The sequence below is a fragment of the Lissotriton helveticus genome, chromosome 7, assembly GCF_964261635.1.
Source record: "Lissotriton helveticus chromosome 7, aLisHel1.1, whole genome shotgun sequence".
Taxonomy (NCBI): Eukaryota; Metazoa; Chordata; class Amphibia; order Caudata; family Salamandridae; genus Lissotriton; species Lissotriton helveticus.
In genome coordinates, this window is record NC_136068.1 from 1,197,340,749 (window position 1) to 1,197,366,273 (window position 25,525).

General features: G+C 47.5%; 1 protein-coding gene across 3 annotated transcripts in view; it reads right to left on the minus strand.

The window, feature by feature from the left end:
• Positions 1-25,525, minus strand: part of RHOT1 (ras homolog family member T1) — a 688,574-nt gene that overhangs the window by 540,276 nt on the left and 122,773 nt on the right. For all 3 annotated transcript variants that reach the window (XM_078654375.1, XM_078654374.1, XM_078654373.1), the window contains exons 4-6: positions 14,394-14,437; positions 13,685-13,738; positions 10,946-10,998 (exon numbers count right to left, since the gene is read on the minus strand). In XM_078654375.1, coding sequence (XP_078510501.1) covers positions 10,946-10,998; positions 13,685-13,738; positions 14,394-14,437 — 151 coding nt within the window. The remainder of the gene's footprint in view (positions 1-10,945; positions 10,999-13,684; positions 13,739-14,393; positions 14,438-25,525) is intronic.

The following is a 25,525-nucleotide window of genomic DNA, read 5'->3' on the forward strand; positions in this document are numbered from 1 at the left end:
CACCTGAGGATTCACCTGTATGATGTCGACGAAGGATCCGCTGATTTGAATCCACTTTGAGGAGAGAGCCTATTGAAGAGGACGCATGCGGAGACGACAGTAAGGAACTAGAAGGATGCAGGAAGACATCATTCCGAAGAGGGATTTGAATAGGCGCACTGAAAGATTTTCTTCTGCGTACGCATTGTGCCAAACGCAGGAGTTTTTTGTTGTCGCTCCTTCGATGGGTAAGCTTTTTTCAGGACCGTATCCAGGACAGCTCCCAGAAATGTTATCCGCTGAGAAGGCTGTAGAACGGACTTTTCTGAGTTACGGTTAAGACCTAATTTTCTGAAAAGCCGCAAACAGGCTTTGGAAGACCTTCTCGCGCTGTCGAGAAAGGGTGCCTTGACAAGCCAGTCGTCGAGATAAGGAAACATCTGGTGATGTTGTCTGAGGTATGCAGCCACTGAAGAAAGACATTTTGTGAAGATGCGTGGGGCTGATTTGAGCCCGAAAGGCATGACCCGGAAGTGGTAATGTTTGCCCGCCACAGCGAACCTCAGAAACTTCTTGTGCCTTCTGTGGATAGGAATATGAAAGTAGGTATCTTGGAGGTCCAAGGATACCATGTAGTCGTTCGCATTGAGAAGTTGTAGGGCTTCCTGGATAGTGACCATGCGAAATGGTTGCTTTTTCAAGTATTTGTTTAGACTTTTTAAATCTAGGACCAGTCTCCATTTCTTTTCCTTTTTGCGCACAAAGAAGAATCAGGAGTAAAAACCTTGTCCTCTTTGACGAACAGGTACCCGTTCTATAGCTCCCTTCTGGTGCATTGATGATATTTCCAGCAGTAAGAGGTGTAAATGTTTGTAATTCATATGTTGAGGAGGTGTTGGCGATGGAGTTTGCACAAATTCCAGAGAATATCCAAACTGCACCAGCTGGAGAACCGAACAATCCATTGGGATTTGATTCCAATTTTGAAGATAGTGGGAAATGTTTCCTCTTACTCTGGAAGGTGGAAAAGAAACGTAGACTGGCGGTAGAGAGAAGTCATTGGCGACGCACGGAATCCTTCTGCCGTCCGGCTCTTCCGCGAAAAGAAGACTTGTTGTACGAAGTCTGCGCCTGTTGTCTCTGCTGAAATTGTGGTCTGTATTGCTGGTTAGAGGAGGAGTATGCAGACCTATATTGTTGGTAGCCTCCTCTATTAGAATATTGCCCACTACCCCTTGAGCTAAGAAAAGGGGTGCTTTTATAGTGAAGGGCACCCAGAGCTTTGGCTGTATCCGTATCTTTGATACCTTGGAGGGCCTCATCAATATGGGTACCAAAAAGGAGTTGTCCATCATAAGGCATGTCAGGGATTTTGGTCTTCATTTCAGGCCGGAATGTCGTTACCTTAAGCCACCCTTGGCACCGCAGAACTGCCGCCCCAGCCAGTTGCCGGAAACCAGTGGATGCGATGTCCATCGCACAGTCTATAATTTCAGAAGCCAACCTTTCGCCCTCTAGAAGCACCTTTCTTGCTTCGTCTTTAGATTCTTGCGGCAAGGACTCCAAGTACGGTGCAATATCTGACCACATCTGCCTGTTGTAGAATCCCAATAGCGCTAATGAGTTAGACGCTCGTACTGTTAGTGCTGTCATGGAGGAAAGCCGTTTTCCAATATTGTCCAAGCGTCTGCCCTCTTTATCCGGGGGTGCAGAAATTGGGGCAGAAGGGTTTTTTGATCTGCGTTGAGCTGCCTGAGTAATTACTGAATCAGGCTTTGGATGCCCAGTGAGGAAGGCTGGAGCGTCGTCTGGAGCCCAGTATTTCTTGTCCAATCTTGGCAAGACTAGAGGAACTGTAGAGGGATTTTACATTATCTTGATGCTTCGATCCCAAATATAGTCTATGATATGAATGGTTTCTTGAAATCGTAAAGGAAAGTTCTGTTGGTGAGATGGCATTGGTAATTTGAACCGTTGTGCTGCTCTCTCCAGGAGATTATGGAAACCTCCTATATCTTCGGGAGGCGAGTCTGCCTGAGGAGGCAAAGGAGATGCTGGAAGAGGGATAACAGTCATCCCATTCGTCGTGGTGTGACTGCGTATCCTGAATCTCCCCCTCTTCTTGTTGTTCTTCATCGTCCTCGCCCGTAGAGGGAAGAGGCGGCACAGGCACCTCAATGGTAAGAGGTGGTGATGGAGGTGGGACATGCACTCTCTGTGGCGGAGAGAGAACTTGAGCAGGAGACGACGCAGAGGTAGGGAACCTCTTCTTGTAGTCAGAGATCATAAATTGCAGGTCAGAGACCAAGGCTGAAGGAAGACAAACCATCTGTGGCTGTTGATGATGGCTGTCGTCATGATAGTACGCCTGCTCATCCATGTCTTGATCATCATAATCAGAGTCTTCTTGATACTTAACATTAAGTTCAGAGGGACTTCTTGCAGCTCTTAACATGCTGTCCTCATCTGAATCCTCATCCAAAAGGTTAGAGGGGAGTAATGGTTGAACCCTACTGGGTGATGTAAGAGAGGGTGACAGCCTCTGTTTAGTAAAATTGTGTTGATAATATGTAATTTTCATTCTTGATGTAGGTGTCGTCGACGAGGCCATCGTCGGTTTTAGCACTGTCGACGAGGAATTGTCGATGGTTACAATAGACACTACAGTCGAGGAGTGTCTATTGTCGTCGAACGGTCGCCGATGGGATGGTCGTCGACGGTACACTCTTCGAGGCACTCGTCGGCGAGGTAGTCGTCGAGCGGGTCGTCGCCGCTGTCGTCGCCGAGGATTCTTGATTTTGATAGTCGACGACAAAGGGGTATGTGCCGTCAACGAAGAGGTCGTCGTCGAAAGAAATGCCGACAAGACTGAAAGTGTCGAAGTTGCTGTCATCAACGAAGTCACTCCAATAGCAGTCTAAGGAGATTTTGTCGTCGTCAAGGCCATCGTTGACGAGGTGGTAGTCGACGGGGCGAAGGAAGGCTTTTTGAAAGTGTGTTTCACCCTGGGCGGAAGAGGTAGAGGGTCTGAAGCTGGTTTTTTCGACCCTTGAAAGGGAGAAGACTACCTGGTAGGTAAATCTTTAAGCTTTTGAGCATCTGAAGACTTTTTCTGCATCTTTTTTTGAGGTTGCTGCGTAGAAGGACCTGGAGAAACATCTATGGGCCTTTTCTGAGGAGCCTTTGAAGAGGATATCGATGAGCTCTCACTCTTCTCAGAGGACAAGGGGTCTTCTTTGTCCTTAAGTCTCCGCAGCCAAGTTAAAAGCCTTCCCTAACGATCTTTTAAAGTCTTTGTAGAAAAAGTATGATATACCTTGCAGTCTTTAGGAGTATGGTCTAGCTAAAGACAGTAGAGGCAGTCCTTATGCTGGTTGTCGACATGCAATCTCTTCTTTTCGCAAGTATCACAGGGCCTACAAAGAGCCTTTCTTATGAGTATCCGACATGAAGACAGTAAAGACTTCACTCAGATGGAGACATATCCGAAGAAAATACCTTAAATCCAAAGATAAGGAAAAACCCTGAGCAGAGCTCAGTGTTGACTCCCTTAGCACGATGTGCGGTAGAAAATCTGAGGGACTAGAGCGCCTTCCAGGAAGGTTCCAGAGGGTGGTGGCAGCTGATTGGTTGCTCTCTAGAGTTTGGTCCTTATTACAAAAGGACCTGGATATGTTACTAATGTGAGGCCTTTGGCCGATTACTCTATATGTCTAATGGGGCATTACTTTATTTATGTACCGGGGACTCCCATCCAGACGACAGGGAATGATTCAGGCATGTGAATCTATTAAAAATACCCTAATACTGGATAAAACATGTTATACAAGGATAGGGGGCGTGGCTTGGACGCGAGGCGGAATGGCTGCTTAGACCCGCAGCTCCGCCGACCGAGCGAATAAATCCGGCAATTATCCTTTAAACGGACAGAGATCCCGGACCTCTCCCGCTCAGAAGCCCCGTGGAGTGGCGGGGGTCACCCGCTGGAGGAACGAAAATGAAGCGGGAAAGATTGACCGCTCTGAACTGACGCGGGCAGCCTGCGAGTGAAGAGGCGGCCCGAGTCAAGTTGGAAGCCGGGACCTCGCGTGAGCTGGGATCCGGAGGAGAGCAGTGGGGAGCCCGGCGCTGCGCGGCCTGCACACCGGGGGCCGAAGGGGGCGCCCAACAACTCCACGCTGAGCTGCGGCGGTACCTGGGACGAACGGTCGCTCCCTCCATGGCTCTGGAGTGACACAACGTGCTGGATTGGCCCGGAGCGGGGGTGCACTGTGAGGCGGTGAGATCGGTACCGTCCTGCTTTGGGGCCGATCCGGTAAGGAGCATAACGGGGGAGGCTGACGACGCTCCAAGACCCAGTTGGGTGCGAGGGTGCCATACTCGGGCTGCGGACCCCCCGCGTGGCCAAACTGCGTGGAGGGGCGGGCAGAAGCGCCTGATGCGAACATTACTTTGGCGGCACCCCCCCCCCGTGAATGCACAGACTAGCCCACTGCCCCCTGGGGTCGCTGAACGCTTGTGGTGGCAAAACGCTCTCGAATCCCAGGATCTGGGCTCGGCTGCTGGAATCCTACTGTTTTTGGCGCGAGACGCCATTTTGTGCCGCCGGACCCTGAGTGGGTTGTTCAGTTGCCGCGACTGGTAAGCGGAGGGTATTCTGGCCACGAACTGCCTGCTATGCAAGCGTGCACAGCTACAACTAACTGCAAGGGCGCTGGAGAAGCCTAGGCTGAGTGGGACACCTCAAGCTGCAGTCCTTGCTAGACGGAGCCAGCGCACGACTAGGTTCTCAGTGCTCCCTCCGTCGAGTTCGCCAGGCAAGATGGGGAAACCGGATACGAGACAGCCGAAGATCACCTTTGATAAGACCAAGCAGAGGACGACAGGCCAGGAGCAATCTGAAGACGAGGCGGCCAAAAATGATAATGGGGGCGCGCAAACTTCTGAAATCAAGTCCATGTTTCAGGAACTCAAAACGAGTCTCCAAGGGATAGATCAAAAGATGGACGACTTGGCGGCTCGTATGGACGGCCTGACCAAGCGCATGGACAAGCAGGATGGCAGGATGGACGTGCTGGAAACGCGTGTGACTGAAACGGAAGAGGGCCATACTGCTATGGACAGGAAAATACGAGGCATGGACAAGGTCTTGACGCTGATCCAACAGAAGAATGAGGACTTGGAAGCCCGCTCAAGACGCAACAACGCCCGCATAACGGGTGTGGCCGAAACGACCAACATTGCGAAAATGGAGGTGTACGTAGAGACCATGATGTCAGAACTATTCGGGACAGGCCTCTCCCAAATGTTCCTGGTCGAAAGGGCGCACAGGACGCTGGGTCCCCAGCCACAACCGGGTGCACCGCCGAGAGCAATCATAGCGGGCATTCTGAACTACAGGGACCGTGACACCATTTTACGCATGGCAAGAGATATAAAGGACCTCCAATACCAGGGTAACCACATCTCGATCTTCCCGGATTTCACCATGCAGGTTCAGGCGGCTAGGAGGGAATTCGTCCCGGCCAAGAAGATCTTCCAGCAAATTGGAACTAAATACTCGCTGATATACCCCGCCAAGCTGAGGGTACAAGGCCCAGGCAAACCTTCCTTTTTTGTGGACGCCAAGGCAGCATTGAAATATGCGAAGCAACTATCGCGAGATCAAAAGAATCAGCCGGCTCCTGAGGTACCTGAAGAGAGAGCGGTCCTAAGTGACATAGAGTGACGGAGGAGCGAACTTTGAACCATCATTGCTGTCACTATGCGATGCAAGGGCCGGGGAGGCCTGCTGAGGGACTCGGACACTGCAGATCCTCCGTATTAAGATAAGTTGGCCGTTACTGATACATGTAAGGTGTGAGGGGGAGGTCCACACGGGAGCACTGTCAGGCTGGCGCTCGGTCGCCCTGGCATGAGTACAGGGTTAGTATGCGTAAGACCCGCGTTCCCCGAGGGATGACTCCCATTGAACTTGAACTATTGCAATGCCTTACAGGGTGTTTGATGTTTGGGTGGGGGGGAGGGATAGAATTGCACGACCTGATTGGGGGGTTGGAGCGGGAGGGGGTTGGGGGGGGTTTGGGATTGCAGAGCACTGTTGCTAATTGTTTTGTTGAGAGGCTGATGTCACAGGCAGCGAATACTTACACAGTTGAACGAGATAGGCCCCAGAGCACTTTAGGCACCAGGTGTCGCATGGTGACTGATCGTGAACAATTGCGTTGTACCCTGGTGCGCATGTTGCGGAAGGGAGTGACGCTGCATACTCACACTTCTGACTATGGCTCACATTAAATTGTTAACCTGGAATGTGCGCGGCTTGAACGATAGGCGTAAGGCCTGGCTGGTTCAAGCCTACTTGCTGCGAAGGAATATTGACATATGTTTTCTGCAGGAGACCCACCTGACTGCCAATGCCGCTGCGATGCTCCGTAGTACTAGATGGGGGTAACACTGCATGCACCCTACTCCAACTACTCCCGGGGGGTAGCGATACTCATTAGGCGGGGTCTTCACTGGACAACGTCAGAGGTGCAGTTGGATACAGAGGGGAGGTACATCATAGTGGTAGGAACTCTGTGTGGCATGAGGAGGATTTTGGTGAATGTGTATGGTCCTAATGATGACAACCCTGAGTTCTATAACGACCTTTGGTACAAAGTGCAGACTAAAGGGCAGGCAGCGATTATGTGGGGAGGAGATTACAACGTGGTGCTCTCAGACACGATGGATAGACAGGGTACAGCGAGAGAACACCACCCCAAGGCGGCGGCTGCACTATGGGATATCATCTCGGAGGCTCGCCTGATAGACTCCTGGAGAGTACTGCACCCGGGAGACCGGGAAGGTACTTGTCTAACAATGCACAGAGCCACGTGGTCTAGACTCGATTACTGGCTGCTTTCTGGGGACGTCCATACACTTGTGACAGATGTAACACACCTACCGCGCTCACTGTCCGATCATGCGCCAGTATGCCTTACCCTAGCCACCCCAACACCCTACATTCAACCTTTTAGCTGGAGGTTCCCTTCCAGGGCACTTAGAGACCAGGTATTTAGCCAAGAGTTGAGGGTAAAACTGGAGGACTACTTCGAGCTGAACGAGGGGTCGGTGGACTCCCCGGGCACGCTGTGGGAGGCCTGTAAGGTGGTGATAAGGGGGTGCTGCATGTCACTGAAGACAGGTGTACTCCGCTCAATCAGAAGCACCTTGCAAACACTTGAAACTGAACTAGCAGCGCTCGAGGCTCGACTTCAAGAAACACCTACAGACAGAGCGAGGGCTGAGTTTCGCACGAAGCTCACGCAATACCAGGAAGAGGCAGACAGAGAGGTGTCCTTTCTAGCGAAGGATGCGCAAGCACGACGGTACGGGGAGGGGGATAGGGCAGGCAGGACGCTGGCCAACATGCTCCGTGCTCCCAGGGGTGCGGACTATGTGCTAGAGATTAGAGATGAGGGAGGAGACATAGTGAGGGAGCCAAAGGCCATCCTTGGAGTCATGACGCAATACTACAGCACACTCTACACGTCCAAAATTACGCCTGACGACCAAACTATCACAGACTATCTAGACACAATCGCCCTGGCCTGGTTTAACAACGGGGCCAGACAGTACATGGACCTACCGTTCTCGCAGGAGGACATACGGGCTATAATAATGAGCATGCCGCCTGGTAAAGCGCCTGGACCAGACGGTTTAACGTCAGAATTTTACAAGGAGTATGTAGATATTCTGGTACCCAAACTATACAGGGTCTTTGAGGAAGCGGTCGAATCAGGGATACTCCCGCAATCCATGCGCGAGGCACTGATCATCACCCTACTCAAGCCCGGCAAGGACCCTCTTGAGCCGGACTCATACCGACCCCTCTCGCTCATCAATGTGGACGCCAAGATCTATGCGAAACTGCTGGCTGACCGACTAAAATACATGCTACCGCAGATTGCACTATTAGACCAGTCGGGTTTCGTCTTGGAGAGATCCACTTCACACAATCTGAGAGTTCTGTTCGGGTTGCTCCACTACCTGGACCCCAAATCGAAAGCTGCTGCTGCGCTACTTGATGCGACAAAGGCATTCGACTCCCTGGAGTGGAAGTTCCTGTACGCACTCTTTACTAGAATGGGTTTCAGCCCGCTGTTTGCCAGACGTATCGGCGTTCTGTACAATCACCCGACTGCAAGGGTGCGAGTGAATGGGCAGACCTCAGACTCTATACGGATCACGAGAGGGACGAGACAGGGATGCCCGCTCTCTCCCCTACTCTTTGCTGTAGCTACGGAGCCGCTTGCAGCACGTATGCGGCAACACCACACCCAGAGGAGCATAGGCTTCACATCGCGCGGTCTGCTTATCTCCCTATACGCAGACGACATCACCATCTACATGATGGACCCTGAGACGAATTTCGATCCGCTGATGAGGGAGATGCTTAGATATAGCGGCCTCACTGGGATTAATATTAATTGGTCGAAGTCGACCATGCTGCCATTAACAGATAGCACGGTGAGGTGCCACACGGAATTTCAGATTGACTGGGCAGTGGAGGAAGTAAAATACTTGGGCATTAAAGTGAGCCGCACCGTTCATGAAATCTGGCTCTCAAACTTTGGAGTGGCAATGGATTGGCTGGAGGGCAAAGTAAAGAAGTGGAAGACTCTTCCGCTTTCATTGATGGGTCGCATAGCTCTTGCCAAAATGGTGGTGGTCCCCAAATTCCTGTATTTATTTATAAACATACCGCTGCCGTTAACAATGGCATTTTACGCCAGGCTCCGGTCTGCGGTCATTGAGTTGGTATGGGTGGGTCGACAACCCAGAGTGGCCTGGAACCTCCTAACTCTCCCGTTCCGGCAGGGTGGTTTAGCTGCGCCAGATTTTGAGCTGTATGCGTACAGTGCACAAGCTCAGTTCCTCTACTACTGGCACCACCCGATCCCGTACCAACCTCACGTAGCTATTGAGATAGACGTGGCGTCTCCATGCCCCATCAAGACGGCGGTATACAAAAAATTTAAGAGACCGCATGAGGACATAGACACGGTGGAGATGGTGCGATGGGCATGGGCGGGCATAGCAAAACGAGCGGGCGTGAGCGACATGTACGCCCCGAGCATGCCACTAGACGGCAACCCCCTGCTGGAACCACTCACGGATGCAGCAGTGGTCCGTAGAGCGAGCGAGAGAGGCCTGAAGGTGGCAGGAGACCTGTACCCGGATGACAACTTTATTGAGATACAGGACATGACTGACTATGTCCCCGACGGCCACAGAACTCTTATTGTATTATCAACTGCGGGCTGCGTGCAAACGTAGATACCCGGGCTTCCCGGAGGCACCGCCAACACTAGCGGCACTGGAGGACGTTCTCTCGAATGCATCCTCCCATAAATTGATAACGAGGATCTACAGGGCCACACAGAACACGACACCAGTCCCACACACTGACTCGAGGATGGCCTGGGTGAGGGAGGCGGAAATACAGATATCGGAAAAACAATGGACGTTCTGTTGCACGCAACTAGAACACTTATCCCCAAATTACAGGCTCAGGCTCATACACTTCAATTATCTACACAGAACGTACCATACGCCCTTGCAACTGGTGAGAATGGGACTGTCAGCTGACGCCTCCTGCTGGAGATGTGGTGAGAGAGAGGCCACCTTTTATCATTTGTCTTGGACGTGTGGCCCGATAGGGGCATACTGGGAGAATGTGTTTCGCACTATGAGTCTGATGATGCATATACCCTTGGGTCCCGACCCATTATTAGGCCTCCTGGAATTTGTGCTGCCGGTACCGAGTACGTGCAGAAAGCTGTTCGCAATTTTACTCCTGCTTGCCAAGCAGCAGATAGCGCTCAAATGGAAACAAAAGTCCCCACCTACGATATCGAGCTGGCTGAAATCTGCCTTGTACTGCAAAAACCAGTTGACGGCGTATTGGGAACTGATGCCACTCCGCTCTAGGCCTGCCGACATTTGGAAGCCATTGGTGGACTGGCTGGCCCACTCGGAGGGGGATGAAAGTGACTGAGGGCAGTACAGGGGGAACATATAGAGCGGGTGCAGGGGGTGTGGGGGAATGGCTCCATGCAGACAACCAGGGGCTTCTGGTGGCGAGACTTGTGATCACTTGATGGAAACTGATTGGGTTGACCTGTGACAATCTCTCACATGTGTTTATGTTAAATGTTATATATTCAAACTATATTGCCTGAATGCGAACTGTGCACGTATTGCAACCCTGCTATATGAAAGTTGGACATATGCTGCCTGCCTCCGGGTTGTTGGCTAAATAGCGGTGTACAGATTAAGAATACTAATAAAGGTTTTTGAAAAATCAAAAAAAAAAAAAAAGAAGGATAATTACAGACCAAACCACTAGATTGTGGAATATGACCAACATGTGAATACAGAAAAGATTCTTACTACAAAATCTTTTTGTTTTTTGATATAATCTGGAATGGTTTCGTTGAGGTCATGATTGCAAATTACCTATAGATATAGATGCTATTTATTATGCACCCGATAAAATATGTCTCCCCTGGAGTTCATGAGTAAACTGCACCTATTCTGAGTTTTTGAGGAATAACATGGATTTTACTGCTTACCGCACAGTAATTATTGTACTATGTTCCAACAGGTTTCAACTGCTGAAATATAACAAAGGATGAAGTCTTTATTATCTCACCTGGTAATAGCCAGGTTCGGTAAACTACACACATCTCAGAATTACGACCACTGCGCAAACTGCTTTACAAAGGGATTAGAAAACACAGGGGTCGGAAAACACCAGTCCACTCACTCATTTCTATAGAATAGTTTAAGTAGGAAATCAATAAGATACATTTAACTGACCAGGTATGTGCATCTTTGCTTTAGCTCTCAACACTAAAGTAATCTTTCAAGTGAAGTCATTCAAAGAAACCGGATAAAATATTTTCATTTCAAATACCTGCTATCTTTGTCCGTTCTGTCACTGATGAGTGGAATCCAATGACTCGTCACCTGCAGTTAGAAAGCAGCACCAGTCAAGAACACATCATCAAAAAACAATACAGCATGCCTGCCTTGTTCAGTGCACTGGATTTTCGTACACTGAATTTAATTTTGTATATTCAAACATCAGAACTCTTATTAGAAATATAATGTTTCTTGAATAGAAATTTCTTCCAATTTTCAAATCTAATTTTCTCTGCACTGTTCTGCATACCCCATTTTCTCCAACACGTCAGTCCTATGTCTAACGAGAGCACCAAGTCTAAAGTAAAGCTCATGTCCTATCCACCGACATATGGTTGCTGTAAAACACCAGCTGCCCTGAAGGTAAAATCAGACGTTGCTGTCTGGGCAATTATGTTGCATGTCTCTAGGTCTCTGTTTTTTTTTTCCACTCTTTATCCTTGAAGCTACGATTCTCACGCTCACTGATGCTGTGAAGCCAGTGAGTGCAATCATAGCTTCCTGCCTTTTAGCGACTGCATTTTTAGGGCTCGCGTCCTGCGTTGCAGGGGGCAGCACTGCTCACGCAGGCGAGAGCCCTTTTGTCCGGGGTTTGAAAACGGACCCTGGAATCGCACATGCTTGTGCTTTCCCTTTTGGGTTCCGCTATTGGGCTTTGTTTGCGTCTTTTTTTTTTTTAAACAGAGCACGCAATAGGCCAACGGCGGGCGCATTGCTCCACCCAGGGCCTATTGGTGTCTGTTACGCACACCAAAGCCCATATGTTTTCAATTATCACGTGTGCGATAATTGAAATCATATGGCTCGCAGTGGCTTGCGCAACACTCGCGGGTGTTTATTTTTTTACGATAGCGATCGCTTTCGCGATCACTTTCAGTGCCGCTTGTTTTCTTGGCTGCCCTGAAAGGCTGTATCATTAGGACTGAGAAGTAAAACGTACCCTTTAAATCATCTTGCCGTCTGTGTTTCCTTGAACCTGGCATCTTGCTCCATTCCACTTGTTTTTCTTCACTTTAACATTCCTTTTTTTTTCTCATCTTCACTCTTGAAATATGATCAAGACTTTGAGCAGAAAACCAAGCAGATTCTGCAAACAGCACAAACCTTGTGCTGTTACTTAGGATCATCAAAAGAACACTCGATGCATATTGAGCTCCATCACGCAAACAGCCAAGAAAAGAAAGTGTGTTTAAATGGGAGATGCCAAAACATTCAACTTTACATGCACTTTCACCTGAAGGCTACCTACATTTCTGTGGTAAATGCTTTTTTCTAGTCAATAGTGAGTGAAGTTTGACCTGCAGAGCACCCTCCTCATCCCCTAGCCCATGCTCCAGCTAGTGTAAACTCTTCTTTTTTGCTCTCATCGTCTTCCTCAGAGTTGCTTTGTAGGGCTTAGTCATGCGCTACATCATTTTCATCTCAAAGAGCAATAAACTGCATGATTCAGAAGCACTGTGTTAATGTAAAAACTAGGCAAGTTCTTAAATAATTGAAGCGTGGCTAAATACGGAAACAGGCATTTGTTTCGGTCCCTTTCCATTACTCACGAAGACTTCAACGGGCCTCTTCAGCTGGAAAAGGCAGAAACTGCTGAAATTCCAGATATCTTTTCTACTCTGGTCCAAACTCCTGAAAGGATGTCAGTCAGTTCTAAAATGTTAAATGTGATAAACGCATTCTAGGTTGGGCCAGATGCCTCAACTGTCATTAATATATGATCCGCTTCTTGAATTAGTTAGGGATGCTGACCCTGAGCACAATGTTGATCCAAACACCTCCCCTCCCTAGATACTTCTGATGCATCCTTAACAGAATGGGCAAGGTATGCACATACTCTGTTTATATTGGATATGAAGAATCAGTTCTCTCCAAACAGTAAAGTGCATCATAGAATATACAGGGCAAGCAGAGAAAAAGCAAGAACGGATTTGAACACACATTAGGAGTAAACTCAGTGCGATCAGTTCCAGTAGCAATAGACCTATCATATTTTTGGTAAACACCTGGCAGAGTACTGGTGCCTGATGCTGCCCACGTCGCCACAAAAAGATATCTGTGAACCTGTCTGCACATACTTGGCCCTGCAAGTGAAAGGTGAACTCATTGACGTTGAACTTCGACCAAGTAGTGATGACAGGATGGGCAGAGTATAATCTCTGTATGTACACTATGGAAACGGTTTTACTTTCTCCCAAATGTGATAATTGTTGATTGTACAGATCCAGTGTTCAAGGTGAAATATGATGCATCACTGAGAAGAGAGTTGGTGTGGTAATGTGCAACAAACCAAAAAATACTAGTTTGCTGCTGTAATCTGAAGATCGTCAGTCCCATAAATGTGATGCAATGACATATAATCATACATTGAATAACACAATGTTGCAGAACATCATGAAAGGAACATATTATTTGTGTTTTCTTATTCAAGAAAAATAAAAAAACAAGCATTTGCAATGCAACAGGTCTCGCATTATTAAAGTTTGTGCTATTGGTGTCGCATTATTTAGCAATGCCAATAGCTCAAACTTTAATAATGCGAGACCTATTGCATTGCACATGCTTGTTCCATGAGTTGTGGTGATGACAGCTGCTTCCATGAAATGTAGTAGATTTGGATGTGGCCATCTGCAGCTTTTCCTAGAACGTGAGAATGATCAAAAGAAGTGCCTTCCTCACAGAATTAGCCACATCAGAATCAATTGGTTTGAAAGAAATTCTTTCGTTTTACCTTCTCAATGGAATTCTTGTTGTTCACTGCATACACAATGCATATAACATTGGCCTGTTGAAGGAAAAAAATGGATTACAAACATTTGCCTTAGACACTAGTTCTGTATCATTGAAAATAGATCTAAAAATATATTTTTGAAACGAAAAATATATTTTTGAAACAGCCACATAAAACCATGCCGTGGCTCAATATCTGTAGTTCAGAGTTATTTCCGCTTGCACGGTGTTAAAAGTCAATTGTCAAGAATAATGTAGTGGAGCCGACTATAGAGCTAAAAAGCTGATCAGGCACAGCAGTAAACAGAAAAGTCTTGAGGTCTGTTAAACCATAAATATGAATGTTTATTTATCAGAGTTATAAAGGGAACGAGCTGCCTGAGAACCATGTATGGAAAACATCATCTTCCACCTCTCCTCTCCAAACCCTGAGGAAATTTTGAAAAAACACATTTAGTAAAGAAGACCACTATCTTGTTGGTCCATTAAATAAATGCCACCTGAATCAAAACGCTTCCATATTGTGACCGTGTAATCAGCACTTGAACTGCAGAATTTATGTGGAGCCAATAATGATATTAATAACTATCTACCAAACACGAACAAGTAAATAATCAATGAAGGAAGGCATCGCTTAATTAATGTGAAACATATCCTATCTATGAAGTTTCAACACATTGCAGTCAATGTGGACTATGTAAATCACTCACCCGTGAGATCTCATGATAAAGTTGTTCATCAGTCTGCTCTGCCTCTACAAAGAAAAACATGTTCAACATTAGGCACTTTATAGGCAGGCACATGGGTCATTAACAATAGTCATTTCTTAAATGTTCTGGCTACGTCTATATTTAAACCAAGAAAACGTAAACATCTTTCAATTTTGTTGCGGACTTGCAGAACATCATCCATTCCCTGCATGAAACTAGGTAAATAAATTACTCTGAATAAAGGAATTAAAGATATAATAAAGGCATCTGTACATTCTTAAACTCTAATAAGGTGCACCTGCTTTACACACATTTTCTAAAGTTAGACCTTACAAAAAAGGACTGACAATTTTCCTTTTAGGTCATTTTGTGAAAACTGTACTCGACTTTAGACAAACTACATTTTATTTGTGACACCGCCAGGGGTATTATTGGCACAGCCCCCAAAATATGAGATTGCATGTTCAAGAAGGAATGAGAAATGAGGAGATTAAATCAACATTTTCTTGCGTTTTGGAGACCGAGAAAGCTAAATCCTTCAACAAGCATACACTCGGGGAGACAAACATTGGTGATGTTCTCATTACTTACCACTAACTTCGTTATTCAGAGTTCAGCCTTCTTAGTCACAGTCCTAGCATGTGAGGGTAAGTCCTCACCCTAGGTACAAGTAATACACTTGTCCCCACCCCCACTTCATTTTAAAGAAGGTGGATGATGCGGTAATGTTCTGAACGTCACTGTTCTAAATATCTCCTAAATGTGGGTTGGTTTTCATAGGTATCATGGTTTTAGTGGTGTTAATGGGATTTTTGCACAGATCTGTAGATTGTGGCATCACTGGTTATACTGCACTTCTCTTTTGTGAGAGACACTCTGGGAAAGAATAGAACCAGCTAGCATTTGTGGCATGACCTTAAGAGGCACACTCTTTTTCTGTGTGAAATTTCTAAAAAAAATGATCACCATCTTCTGCCTCCTTCTTGATGGCCTCAACCTTATGAGGGCGAAATGCATTATGGGTTCTTGTGCAGAGGACTGTCGTCTAGAGGTGAAGGTAAACTACTCTTTGTAGGGAATTAATGTACTGGTTTCTATCTGCACTTTCGCTAACAAATGAGCATACAATTCCTTGGTATTCCTAGCGACTAAGGGGTAGCATAGACACTCAAAAATTGTCTGTGATAAACAGGTTCGCGGCCTCCTGATCAACGGGAGATCCAGCACATTGTGCTCATTGGTCCTCTTAGATTGTATATTTTGTGGCACCAAAAGGTAGTGACAATGTTAGGGCACCCAGCCTCCTAAACGTCCTCTAGGTGCCCCTAACATTGTCACTACCTTTTGGTGCCACAGAATATACGATCTAGGAGGACCAATGAGCACAATGTGCTGGATCTCCCATTCATCAGGAGGCCGCGTGCCTGTTTTTCACTGACAATATTTGAGTGCCAATGCTAATACGACCACAGAGGGTTTGAATACAAGTCCAAGACGTTTTTCACGAGCTACAGGAGTTAGCAATATTAAGCATCCTAAACACTACAGGAATCCAAAGTTTAATAGGCTATACACAAGATAACTTTCTCTTCGTCCTGAAGAAGTCCTGTGTCTGATGCTTTTAAACTAGCACTTATAACAGGGTCGAAACGTCAAGGCATCATAGAATCATCACAATCCGAAATGACCAAAACAAAAAGAATGCAATTCGAGTTCACTTTGAGATTCAGTATATGTTCCCACGTCATTCCTGAATGTAATGTTGTAACACGATGCTTTGTATTTATATGTATTTTGTTGTGATATATGTACCTCACACCTCACTTCTTTGCTTTCACCTTGACCTTGTGCATATATCCTGTATTCCAAGTCTACATGATTTTATTCGTATACATTCTGGTTACATTGAAATTAACAGAATTGGTTTGTGTTTTTCAAATAAGTCATGTGTTTAGACAATTGGGTGCTTTTCACGTTAAGTGTATAAGAAGTAAAATAATTCTTGATTTTTTTAAGTGTGTTGTGGCAGAACCACTGTACGTTAAACGCAATAGTCCCCAGGTTCTGCACTTTACTGGGTATCCCCATTGATGAATACTAATTGGTGGAAGCTTCAGAAACTCCACTAATCAACTCAAAGCCTAAAGTTTGGCTGAGTGTTTGAGAATACCCATCCATCTTTAAGGCCATGCAGGATCCAATTCAGAGGAGTGAGGAGGAAGAGACTAAATGTCATTCAAAGATGTAAGAACACACACTCCTGGCATGCACGGTTGTAATGTGGGAGAGTAATAGTCTTTCAACCAGGACTGGAAGGCAAATTTGCGATCTGATGAATTGTGCTCCAAATTCATCTAAACTTCGTCTAAGCCTTCAAAAGTTGTACTTAGTACTGCGAAAGAAGGGGTGTGGCGGCATCACTTTTTCCCAATTGTGGAATTTATTTTCACTTAGCAAGTGAAGGTACCGTCATTATTGTTCTTCTCCTGAATGCAGTAAGGTTGGACATACTAGAGATGTTCAGCTGCCAGTGAGAGAGTCTGAGACCCTTGGAGAGATGCCACCATATCTTGGACTATTTTGAGTTGGTTTTCCACTCAACACATTTGTGATTTCCACACATCGAAAGAAACCGTAACTTTAACCATTTTGGTAGTTTTACTTTCCCAGGCACGCTGAGGTTCAGTCTACAGGTGCAATACTACCTTAACCGAGCAATAAATATGTGCAGGAAGTCATGGTTCCTAACAGAGCTGTTGAGGGCCACATTGTGAGAGATGCAGAATCTGGAAGGATGAAGGCTGATAAAGTAACATTTGTTACCTGGAGATAGATGTAAAGTGAGTTTCTGAAGAGCCAGGAAACCTTTGCTTCATTGTGAACAGATAGGACTTCGCATTCCTTCATCACTGTGAATCCTAGGTATTAAAGTAGTACAAAGAAAAACCAAAGGTGGTGATGGACGGAGCGTTGACAATACAAACACTCACCCCCAGTCAACTGATCTGGGTTCAATCATCACCGTTCTTTAGCTCACTACGCCACCCCAGTTCAGACATGGCCATATGCAAATCAGTCTGACCCTGTGCCTCATGGGAACAGTCCAGCCCGAACTGCCAAGCCATGTCTTCCCTGGACCGGAATCAAGCTTCCCAGGACCGGTTTCTGGCATTACAGCAGTCTTCAGCCGGGCTTGCTTGACTCCAGCGGCAAAGTGAGCAAGGGACTCACGTCTGAGCATACCCTGCCAACAGAGGGCGAACAAGGAAAAACCAAAGGTAGTGATGGACGGAGCGTTGACAATACAAACACTCACCCCCAGTCAACTGATCTGGGTTTAATCCATCACCGTTCTTTAGCTCACTACGCCACCCCAGTTCAGACATGGCCATATGCAAATCAGTGTGACCCTGTGCCTCATGGGAACTGTCCAGCCCGAACTGCCAAGCCATGTCTTCCCTGGACTGGAATCAAGCTTCCCAGGACCGGTTTCTGGCATTACAGCAGTCTTCAGCCGGGCTTGCTTGACTCCAGTGGCAAAGTGAGCAAGGGACTCACGTCTGAGCATACCCTGCCAACTTAGGGCGAACAAAGAAAAAACAAAGGTGGTGATGGACGGAGCGTTGACAATACAAACACTCACCCCCAGTCAACTGATCTGGGTTTAATCCATCACCGTTCTTTAGCTCACTACGGCACCCCAGTTCAGACATGGCCATATGCAAATCAGTCTGACCCTGTGCCTCATGGGAACAGTCCAGCCGGTGATGGATTAAACCCAGATCTTTCGACTGGGTGTGAGTGTTTGATTGATTCAGATGCTCCGTCCATCACCACCCCCTTTTGTACCGCTTTTGGCCACCATAAGTGTGGCAGGGTATGCTTAGACGTGAGTCCCTTGCTCACTTTGCCACTGGATTCAAGCAAGCTGGGCTGAAGACGGCTGTAATGCCAGAAACCGGTCCTCGGAAGCTTGTTTCCGGTCCAGGGAAGGCATGGCTTGGCAGTTCGGGCTGGACTGTTCCCATGAGGCACAGGGTCAGACTGATTTGCATATAGCCATGTCTGAACTGGGGTGGCAGAGTGGGCTAAAGAACGGTGATGGATTAAACCCAGATCTTTCGACTGGGTGTGAGTGTTTGATTGATTCAGATGCTCCGTCCATCACCACCCCCATTTGTACCGATTAAAGTAGTACAACCACCCATTCTGAAACTTGTGAACATACCAAAAATTCTTTACTTCACTGGCGATGATGTTGTGTGCGGAGGACAACGTTTCTACAGCCCCTCCGCTGTGTTGCCAACGACGTTTCTGAGCAGTGTAACAAAAAAAAAACATTCTTCATGTGAGGATGTGAACCGCTCCATTTCCTGCTCTTCGTGATTTTATTTTTTTGGTAGCGGATATACACGGCATTGATGAGCTGCTGTTCAAGGATTCTCTCTCTTCAGGTATTTTGTGAATCATCTCAATTTCTACAACTTGGGATTTCTTTGCGAAACAGTGTTCTTTTCCTGCATCGGGGGGGCTGATCTGTACTCCGATGGAAAACTACGTCGAAGTGTGTCTGGCAGTTATTTATTGCACACCGACGTCGCTGAGGAAACAGAAGGTATTTGTTTCCGTTAAGTCTGTGGTGCTGTTTCGAAGCTGCACCTACGTGACCTGGCCTTCGGAGCCTATTTTCCATGGTTGTCTGTGATGCAGCTAACCATATATATTTAAGTGCATTATAACCTCGCGGTAACTTCCAACTTTAAAACGGCGGGGGAGGTATGATTCCACCCTTCTAGCGGGACTTTTGTGAAACTCCGGTGCACCAGATACCAGCTTTTTCGACCTGGGCATCACAAAATGGATGCTGACATCCACAGACAAGTCTGCCCTCCTGCTGCAGGGCTGAGCTCGAGCAGGGGAAGGCCTGACAACAGGTTTCCTGTCACAGAGAGGTGTGACCACCTCCCAGACATGTTTTAGTGTATTGGGGCGGGTGGGAGCACTCTCAGAGTGCCTGAAAGTCTGCACTGGGGGCACATTTGGAGTCCCTGTGCATAGCCCAGCTCAAACCAGTTGCAGGAGCCATTTGCTCCTGCTCTGGCATGAAACTGAACAAAGGACATGGGTGTAGCCACCCCTCTGTCCTGACCCACCCATAGGTGGGTCCCAGAGTTTGTCCAACCCCTTCCTTGGGTATAAAGTAGGAACCCTGACTACAGGACTTTGGATTTAACTCGGACTAAACTCTGCAAGCAGAAAACACGTACTTCGACGGTCTACACTTCGCTGGACGACAGAAGAATCTCCCTTGGAGTAAAGGAGTTACTCCCCTGCAGCAGGAGGCACCTTAACGCATCTGACCGGTTTGCATCTCACAAGCTCCCGAGGACTCCGAAGATTTCTGCCACACAGGAGGTGGGTTCCCGAGCGTCCCGGAGGTTGATCTGACCATGCAATACGAACTCCTGTACACCTTGTACATTTGCAGCAGCATACGCTTTTTGGCGATCCAGGAGGCTGTGCTTTGGGATACGTGTAGTCCTGACCCCGAGCAGTATTTCCACCGAAGATTTCCGGCCTACACTCCACGAGTGATTCAGCTCGAGGTCCCTTTGCGATCCCTGGTCAGTTGGCCTGTGGGTCCCTGTGAAGGAAACTTATTTCCCGTGGGCTTCCCTGGTTGCTCCAGATGTGCCCTGTGCCTTGATAGGAGAGTCCCCAAGACCTTGCTGGTCCTCACCGTAACTTGTTTCCTCTGCCCATGTAGGTTGCTGTTGCCAAGGCTTGTTGGTGTTCAAATCCAGACACTGACCTGGTAGAAACAAGCTGCTTTACATTACTTTGAGACTGAACCTGAAGGCTGCTCCCCACAGCTACCACTAGGATAGCTTTCTATGAAGGTTATCTTTAACCTAATAATCAATAGGATTGTTTGGATTGGTACATGGTGCCCACTTTAATTAGTGGACAGCATATACCAGGCCAACTTCTCACAGTGCTCAACTCAAAGGTTGTTAGGTGGAGCTTCCTTGCGTTGTTGCCTTGCGTGTGTGAGGGTTCACGTCAGTTCATGGAAGAGGCATCCGCATTCCCGGAGTGAAGTTCCGGGTGTGGAATTATTGGTACAGGGAGGATTCTTGTTTTCCGAACTGTTGTTGCCAGTTCAACGGACTCCATCACTTCATAAAGGGGGAGACTTTACTGTAATTATATTTTGTGCTCTCTCTCCATCAGTGTCACCATTTTGAAGCGAATTCTGACGTTCCTCATTTCCTGCTGTCAAGATCATCGTGCGCATTTGTCCTAACCAGTCAGTTCCGCATGGTTCTACTCGATTCTTCTTAATTTTACAGTGCTTCCTTTTGCATTTTGAATTATAGATTGAGACTAACTGTTTCTAGGAACGTTATTACAAAAAAATTACGAATATAACTAAACTCTTGTTTCCTTCCACAGGTTTTTTTGGGGGAATATATTTTAGTTTTTTTGTATTTATCTCAAGGCTGAGTTTGTAATCTATACTACTATAATAAAGTAAAAACTTTCAGGCTTTGAGGCGGGTAAACTCGGGAACCACAGCGCCAATCTACACACCCGATACACCGTTGAAATCGACAGGGTTTGTAGATGGTTATAGGCTATATAAATGACAAAATAAAACGTTATTTACAATATTTATATATTTTTTAAAAAGTAGTCCCCCCAAAGTAGCGCCGGCCGCGACGTGCGTGCTCACGTCAGCACGGGGAGGAGAGGCGTCCAAGGAGCGGCGGACATGGCGCGGGGGAGGAGCGGTGACATGAGGCCAGCGGCGGTAGGAGCAGCGGAAAGGTAGACATGGCGCGGGGGAGGAGCGGCGGCGGACAGGCGGTGAGGAGCAGCGGAGCGGAGAAATAAGGACCGGCGGCTGAGGCGCGAGGAGCGGTGAAAGGAGAACCTGCGGCTCAGGTAAGGCTCCGGGGACAATGTCTGGGCAGGCGGGTGTCGGGCCAGGCAGGGGAAGGGAAATTGGAGCGGTGAAATCAGGACCTGCGGATCAGGTAATGCTCCGGGGACAATGTCGGGGCAGGCGGGTGTCAGGCCAGGCAGGGGACGGGAAATTACTAAAACAATGATCGGGGTCGGGGCAGACGGGGTGGGCGGGGGCACGGGCTGCTGGGCAATGTCGGGGCAGGCGGGGGTAGGGGAAGCCTAAATGCTCCCTGACAAGGTCGGGACGGGCTGCTAGTAATTGTTATATCATGACATTAGCCTTTCTGGGGAACTCCTTACTTGCTCCATGGCAGCTGCTAGTATGCATAAACCTCCTCCTTTCCTTTCTGATGCAGGAGAACCGATTTTTTTTCTTTATTTATTGACATTTTTACAACAATACACACTCAGCTTCGCTATATCAAGACGGTATAATCAAAGAGCAACGGACAGGAGGCTTCTTACATATCTCACATCACCGAGTTAAAGACAGTAGGCATTAGGCTATTCCTCATGTAGAGCTCAAAAAATCAATACCATTATAAGCTACTCACATTGAACCTGCCGTGAGCAGCTAACTAATGTCAGGTCCCGACAACCATTCAAGAGAGTTTAGCTAAACTGGGTGCATATCTGCATGTGGTTCGAGTGACTGAAGTGCAAGATGTATCTCGGGTAGGGGAGGCAGGAAGTCTTCCTGAAATGTTTTTAGCCAGTCCAAGAAGGGGCCCCATCTATCCTTTGGCCTGGAGGCTACAGGCATTATCTTCCAGAAAGTCCATAATTGAGTGCGACTGAAAGTGACATCTTGAATCCAGACCTTGACTGTGGGTGCTTTCCTATCCCCCCCTCCCCCAAATGAATGGACACTCTTCGTTTAGCCATCAGAAGTAACAAAGCGTTAATTTGCAGTATTCGGCTTTAGTTTCTTTCACATAAGCCAATAACCCAATGTCTGGCTGAGGTTCTCTGGGCACCCCTAATATTTCATGAATTTTACTAAAAATGGCAGCCCAGAAGGAAGCAATGGGCGGCCAGTAGCCGGACATATGTAGAAAGGTGGCAGGGACATGCCCACACCTCCAGCATCTCTCATCTGGTCTTAATCCCATGCGATATAACTGAGTTGGGGTCCTGCACAACTTGTGCAAGTATTTAAAGTGTATTAATCTCAGTTTAATATTGGGTGAGAGTAGCTGGAGTTGGCCGCCACAGAAGATCCATTTTTCATCCGTCACCTGACCATCAAGATCTTCATTCCAGCTTTGCTGGGATTTGGGTGTAATCAGTGGTGCTGTGGTTGGCATAAAGCAGTACATCCTCGTTATTAGTCTGCGAGAGCCTGAAGTACTTATTAACTGCTCTAGTACTGGTAATTGATTGGGGTGTTTTGGAAAGGCGGCATGTAACTGCCTGCAAGTGGCTTTAATCTTAAAATAGGCAAATAGCTCCGAAAATGTCTTCGAACCCTCCGCCGTAGATTCCGGTGGGGCACAGAATGTGTGGGTATAGATCTGCAAATGTTTCAAGTCCCATTGATTTTGCTAATGCTACGTCCCCATCATCAGCCATGGCTGGGAGCTGTGGGTTTCGTGACAGAGGGCCAGAGGGGCCATATAGTATCTCCAGGCGAGTTCTGGTACGCTGTCCCAAGCCCACCTTAGGGTTTCGACTGTATCTATCCCGTCCCTCTGCCTTCTGTATTTTTGGTAGATGGCAACCTGGAGAGTAACAGGGGCTGCTATGTCCATTTCGACAGCCAAATGAGGCTGGAGCGGGATACGATGTAACCAGAAATGCAAAAATTGCACCTGTGCGCACTATGCATACAATGAATGTCCGGAGCTCCTAACCCACCCTGCATGGGGAAGGGGGGTATTTCCAAGGTAATGCATGCTTGCTTCTCCGCTCAGACCAAGGAGATCATGAGAGACCGGAGAGTGTTAAAAAAACCTTGGGTAAGAGGAAGAAAACAAGTTACTTACCTGTAACTTTGGTTCCCCAGTATTGGTAACTTTCATAGATTCCCATGCTTTTGTATCATTCCCCGTCATCGGAATGGGAGTCTCGGTAATAAAAAATACCATAGTAGTAGGTACAAAAGAGAAAGGAAAGGCCTAGGCCTCATTCCCTTTTGTAACATATCAGCCTCTTTTTGTAAAAGAGACCAAATTCTAGGCGTCAGCCAATCAGAAGAGCCTCACCCCTGGAACCTTCCTGAAGGAACCTCAGAGCCTCAGATTTTCGTAGCCGTTGTGTGCTAGACACCCTACTTGCTGAAGGCTGAGCTTTCCCCGGGGAGGTGGGTGGGCGCATGGGAATCTATGAAAGTTACCAATACTGGGGAACCAAAGTTACAGGTAAGTAACTTGTTTTCTTGCCCCAGTATTGGAACTTTCATAGATTAGGAAGCTTTTGTATCAGAATAGCAAGCAGTAAAGCATCATAAACACATTTTGTAAATAAGTACCTTATAACATCAAAAAATGAAATCACAAAATGGGTTACCAATGGAAGGTGGGATAGAAAGGAAAGCTCACCAATCACTTGAAGAGGTTCCTCAGGACAGCCTGGCCCACCGCCGTATCATCCTGCTGCCATGACTCTAAGCAGTAATGCTTAGTGAAAGTGTGCACACTGCTCCAGGTAGCAGCCCTGCAGATCAAGGACCTTGTTCTGAATTTCCGGTCTAAACCAAGTCGCCTTCAGCCACCCTTGGCGTCTTAACACTGCCGCTCCTGCCAACGCCCGAAAGGACGTCGTGGCAATGTCCATGGCACAGTCTATAATTTCCATAGAGACCGCCTCACCCTCTTGTAAAGTCTTCTTTGCTTCCGCCACTGACTCCGGTGGAAGCTGTTCCAGATATGGAGCTACATCACACCATAATTGGCGATCATATCGTCCTAATATCGCCAAAGCGTTGGCGGCCCATATTAGCAGGCTAGCCATCGATTAAAAACGCTTGCCCGTGTTATCCAGTCGTCGTCCATCCTTGTCAGGAGGGGCCGTTAAGGGAGCAGAGGGGTTCCGCGACTTCCTCTGTGCTGCCTGTGAGATGACAGAGTCAGGTTTTGGATGGCCCGTTAGCGCTGCAGGTCCATCATCTGGTGCTTTATACTTCTTATCCAGACGCGGTAACACAGGGACCACCGTCGCTGGGTTTTTCATAGCTTTCAAACCTTCCTCCCACAAATGATCCACAATTGGAATCGACCTTGTTGTCTTGCGGAGCGTTTCTTTGAAATCATATAAGAAACAGTCCGTGGTTTGAGCGGGCATTACCAGTTTAAATCTCCCAGCTGCACGTTCCATCAGCTGGTGAAAATTGCCGATGTCAACAGGAGGTGAATCTACCAAGTCTTGATGTGGCGAAGCTTGGTCCGGGATGATGTAGTCATCATATTCATCCCCATCATGATCTGACTCTTGGTCATCATTGGATGATTCATCATCATTACCATCCCCATCCGGGTCATCAGCTGGCTCTGACGGAGCCTGAGGAACCGGCCGCTGAGTTTGAGGTGGCGTCTGTATCGGACGTACCGGAGTGACTACAGATAAGGGGTTCCTCACTGGTGTCGAAGGAGCAGACCTACGTGGTGTTGGTCTTTCAGCTCTTGACTTATAGTCCTGCAACATCTTGTGGAGGTCATGCAGGAAAGTTGTAGGAACCGAAGTCATGTCTTGTGGCACATAGCTCTTAGAGTGGGCCATTTGATGATATTCTCTTTCCTCTTGGTCATATGCCCCTTCCGAATCTGTCTCTTGACTCTTGATTAGTAGCTGAGACGGGCTATTAGCATAGTCATAAGCATCCTGTCCGTCTTCCTCAGATTCTCCCTGGTCCAAGAACAAAGTTGGCGGTAAAGGGGTCACCCTTCTCGGGGATGTCATCTCAGGAGTGATTCTCGTCAAAGAAACCGTCACTCGTCTCTCCGTAGCCAGAATCGTCGTTGGTTCCGTCGACGCCGGAGATATCCTCGCCGACGATATTGGAATTACAGATGTCGTCGTCGACACCACCGTCGACGAGCCCGCCGACGTTGTAGATATTGTTGTCGTCGTCGATGCACTCGTCGACGACACCACCGTCGTCGATACCGTCGTCGTCACTGCCGTCGACGATGATGGTTTCCTCGTTGACTATGTTAATGAAG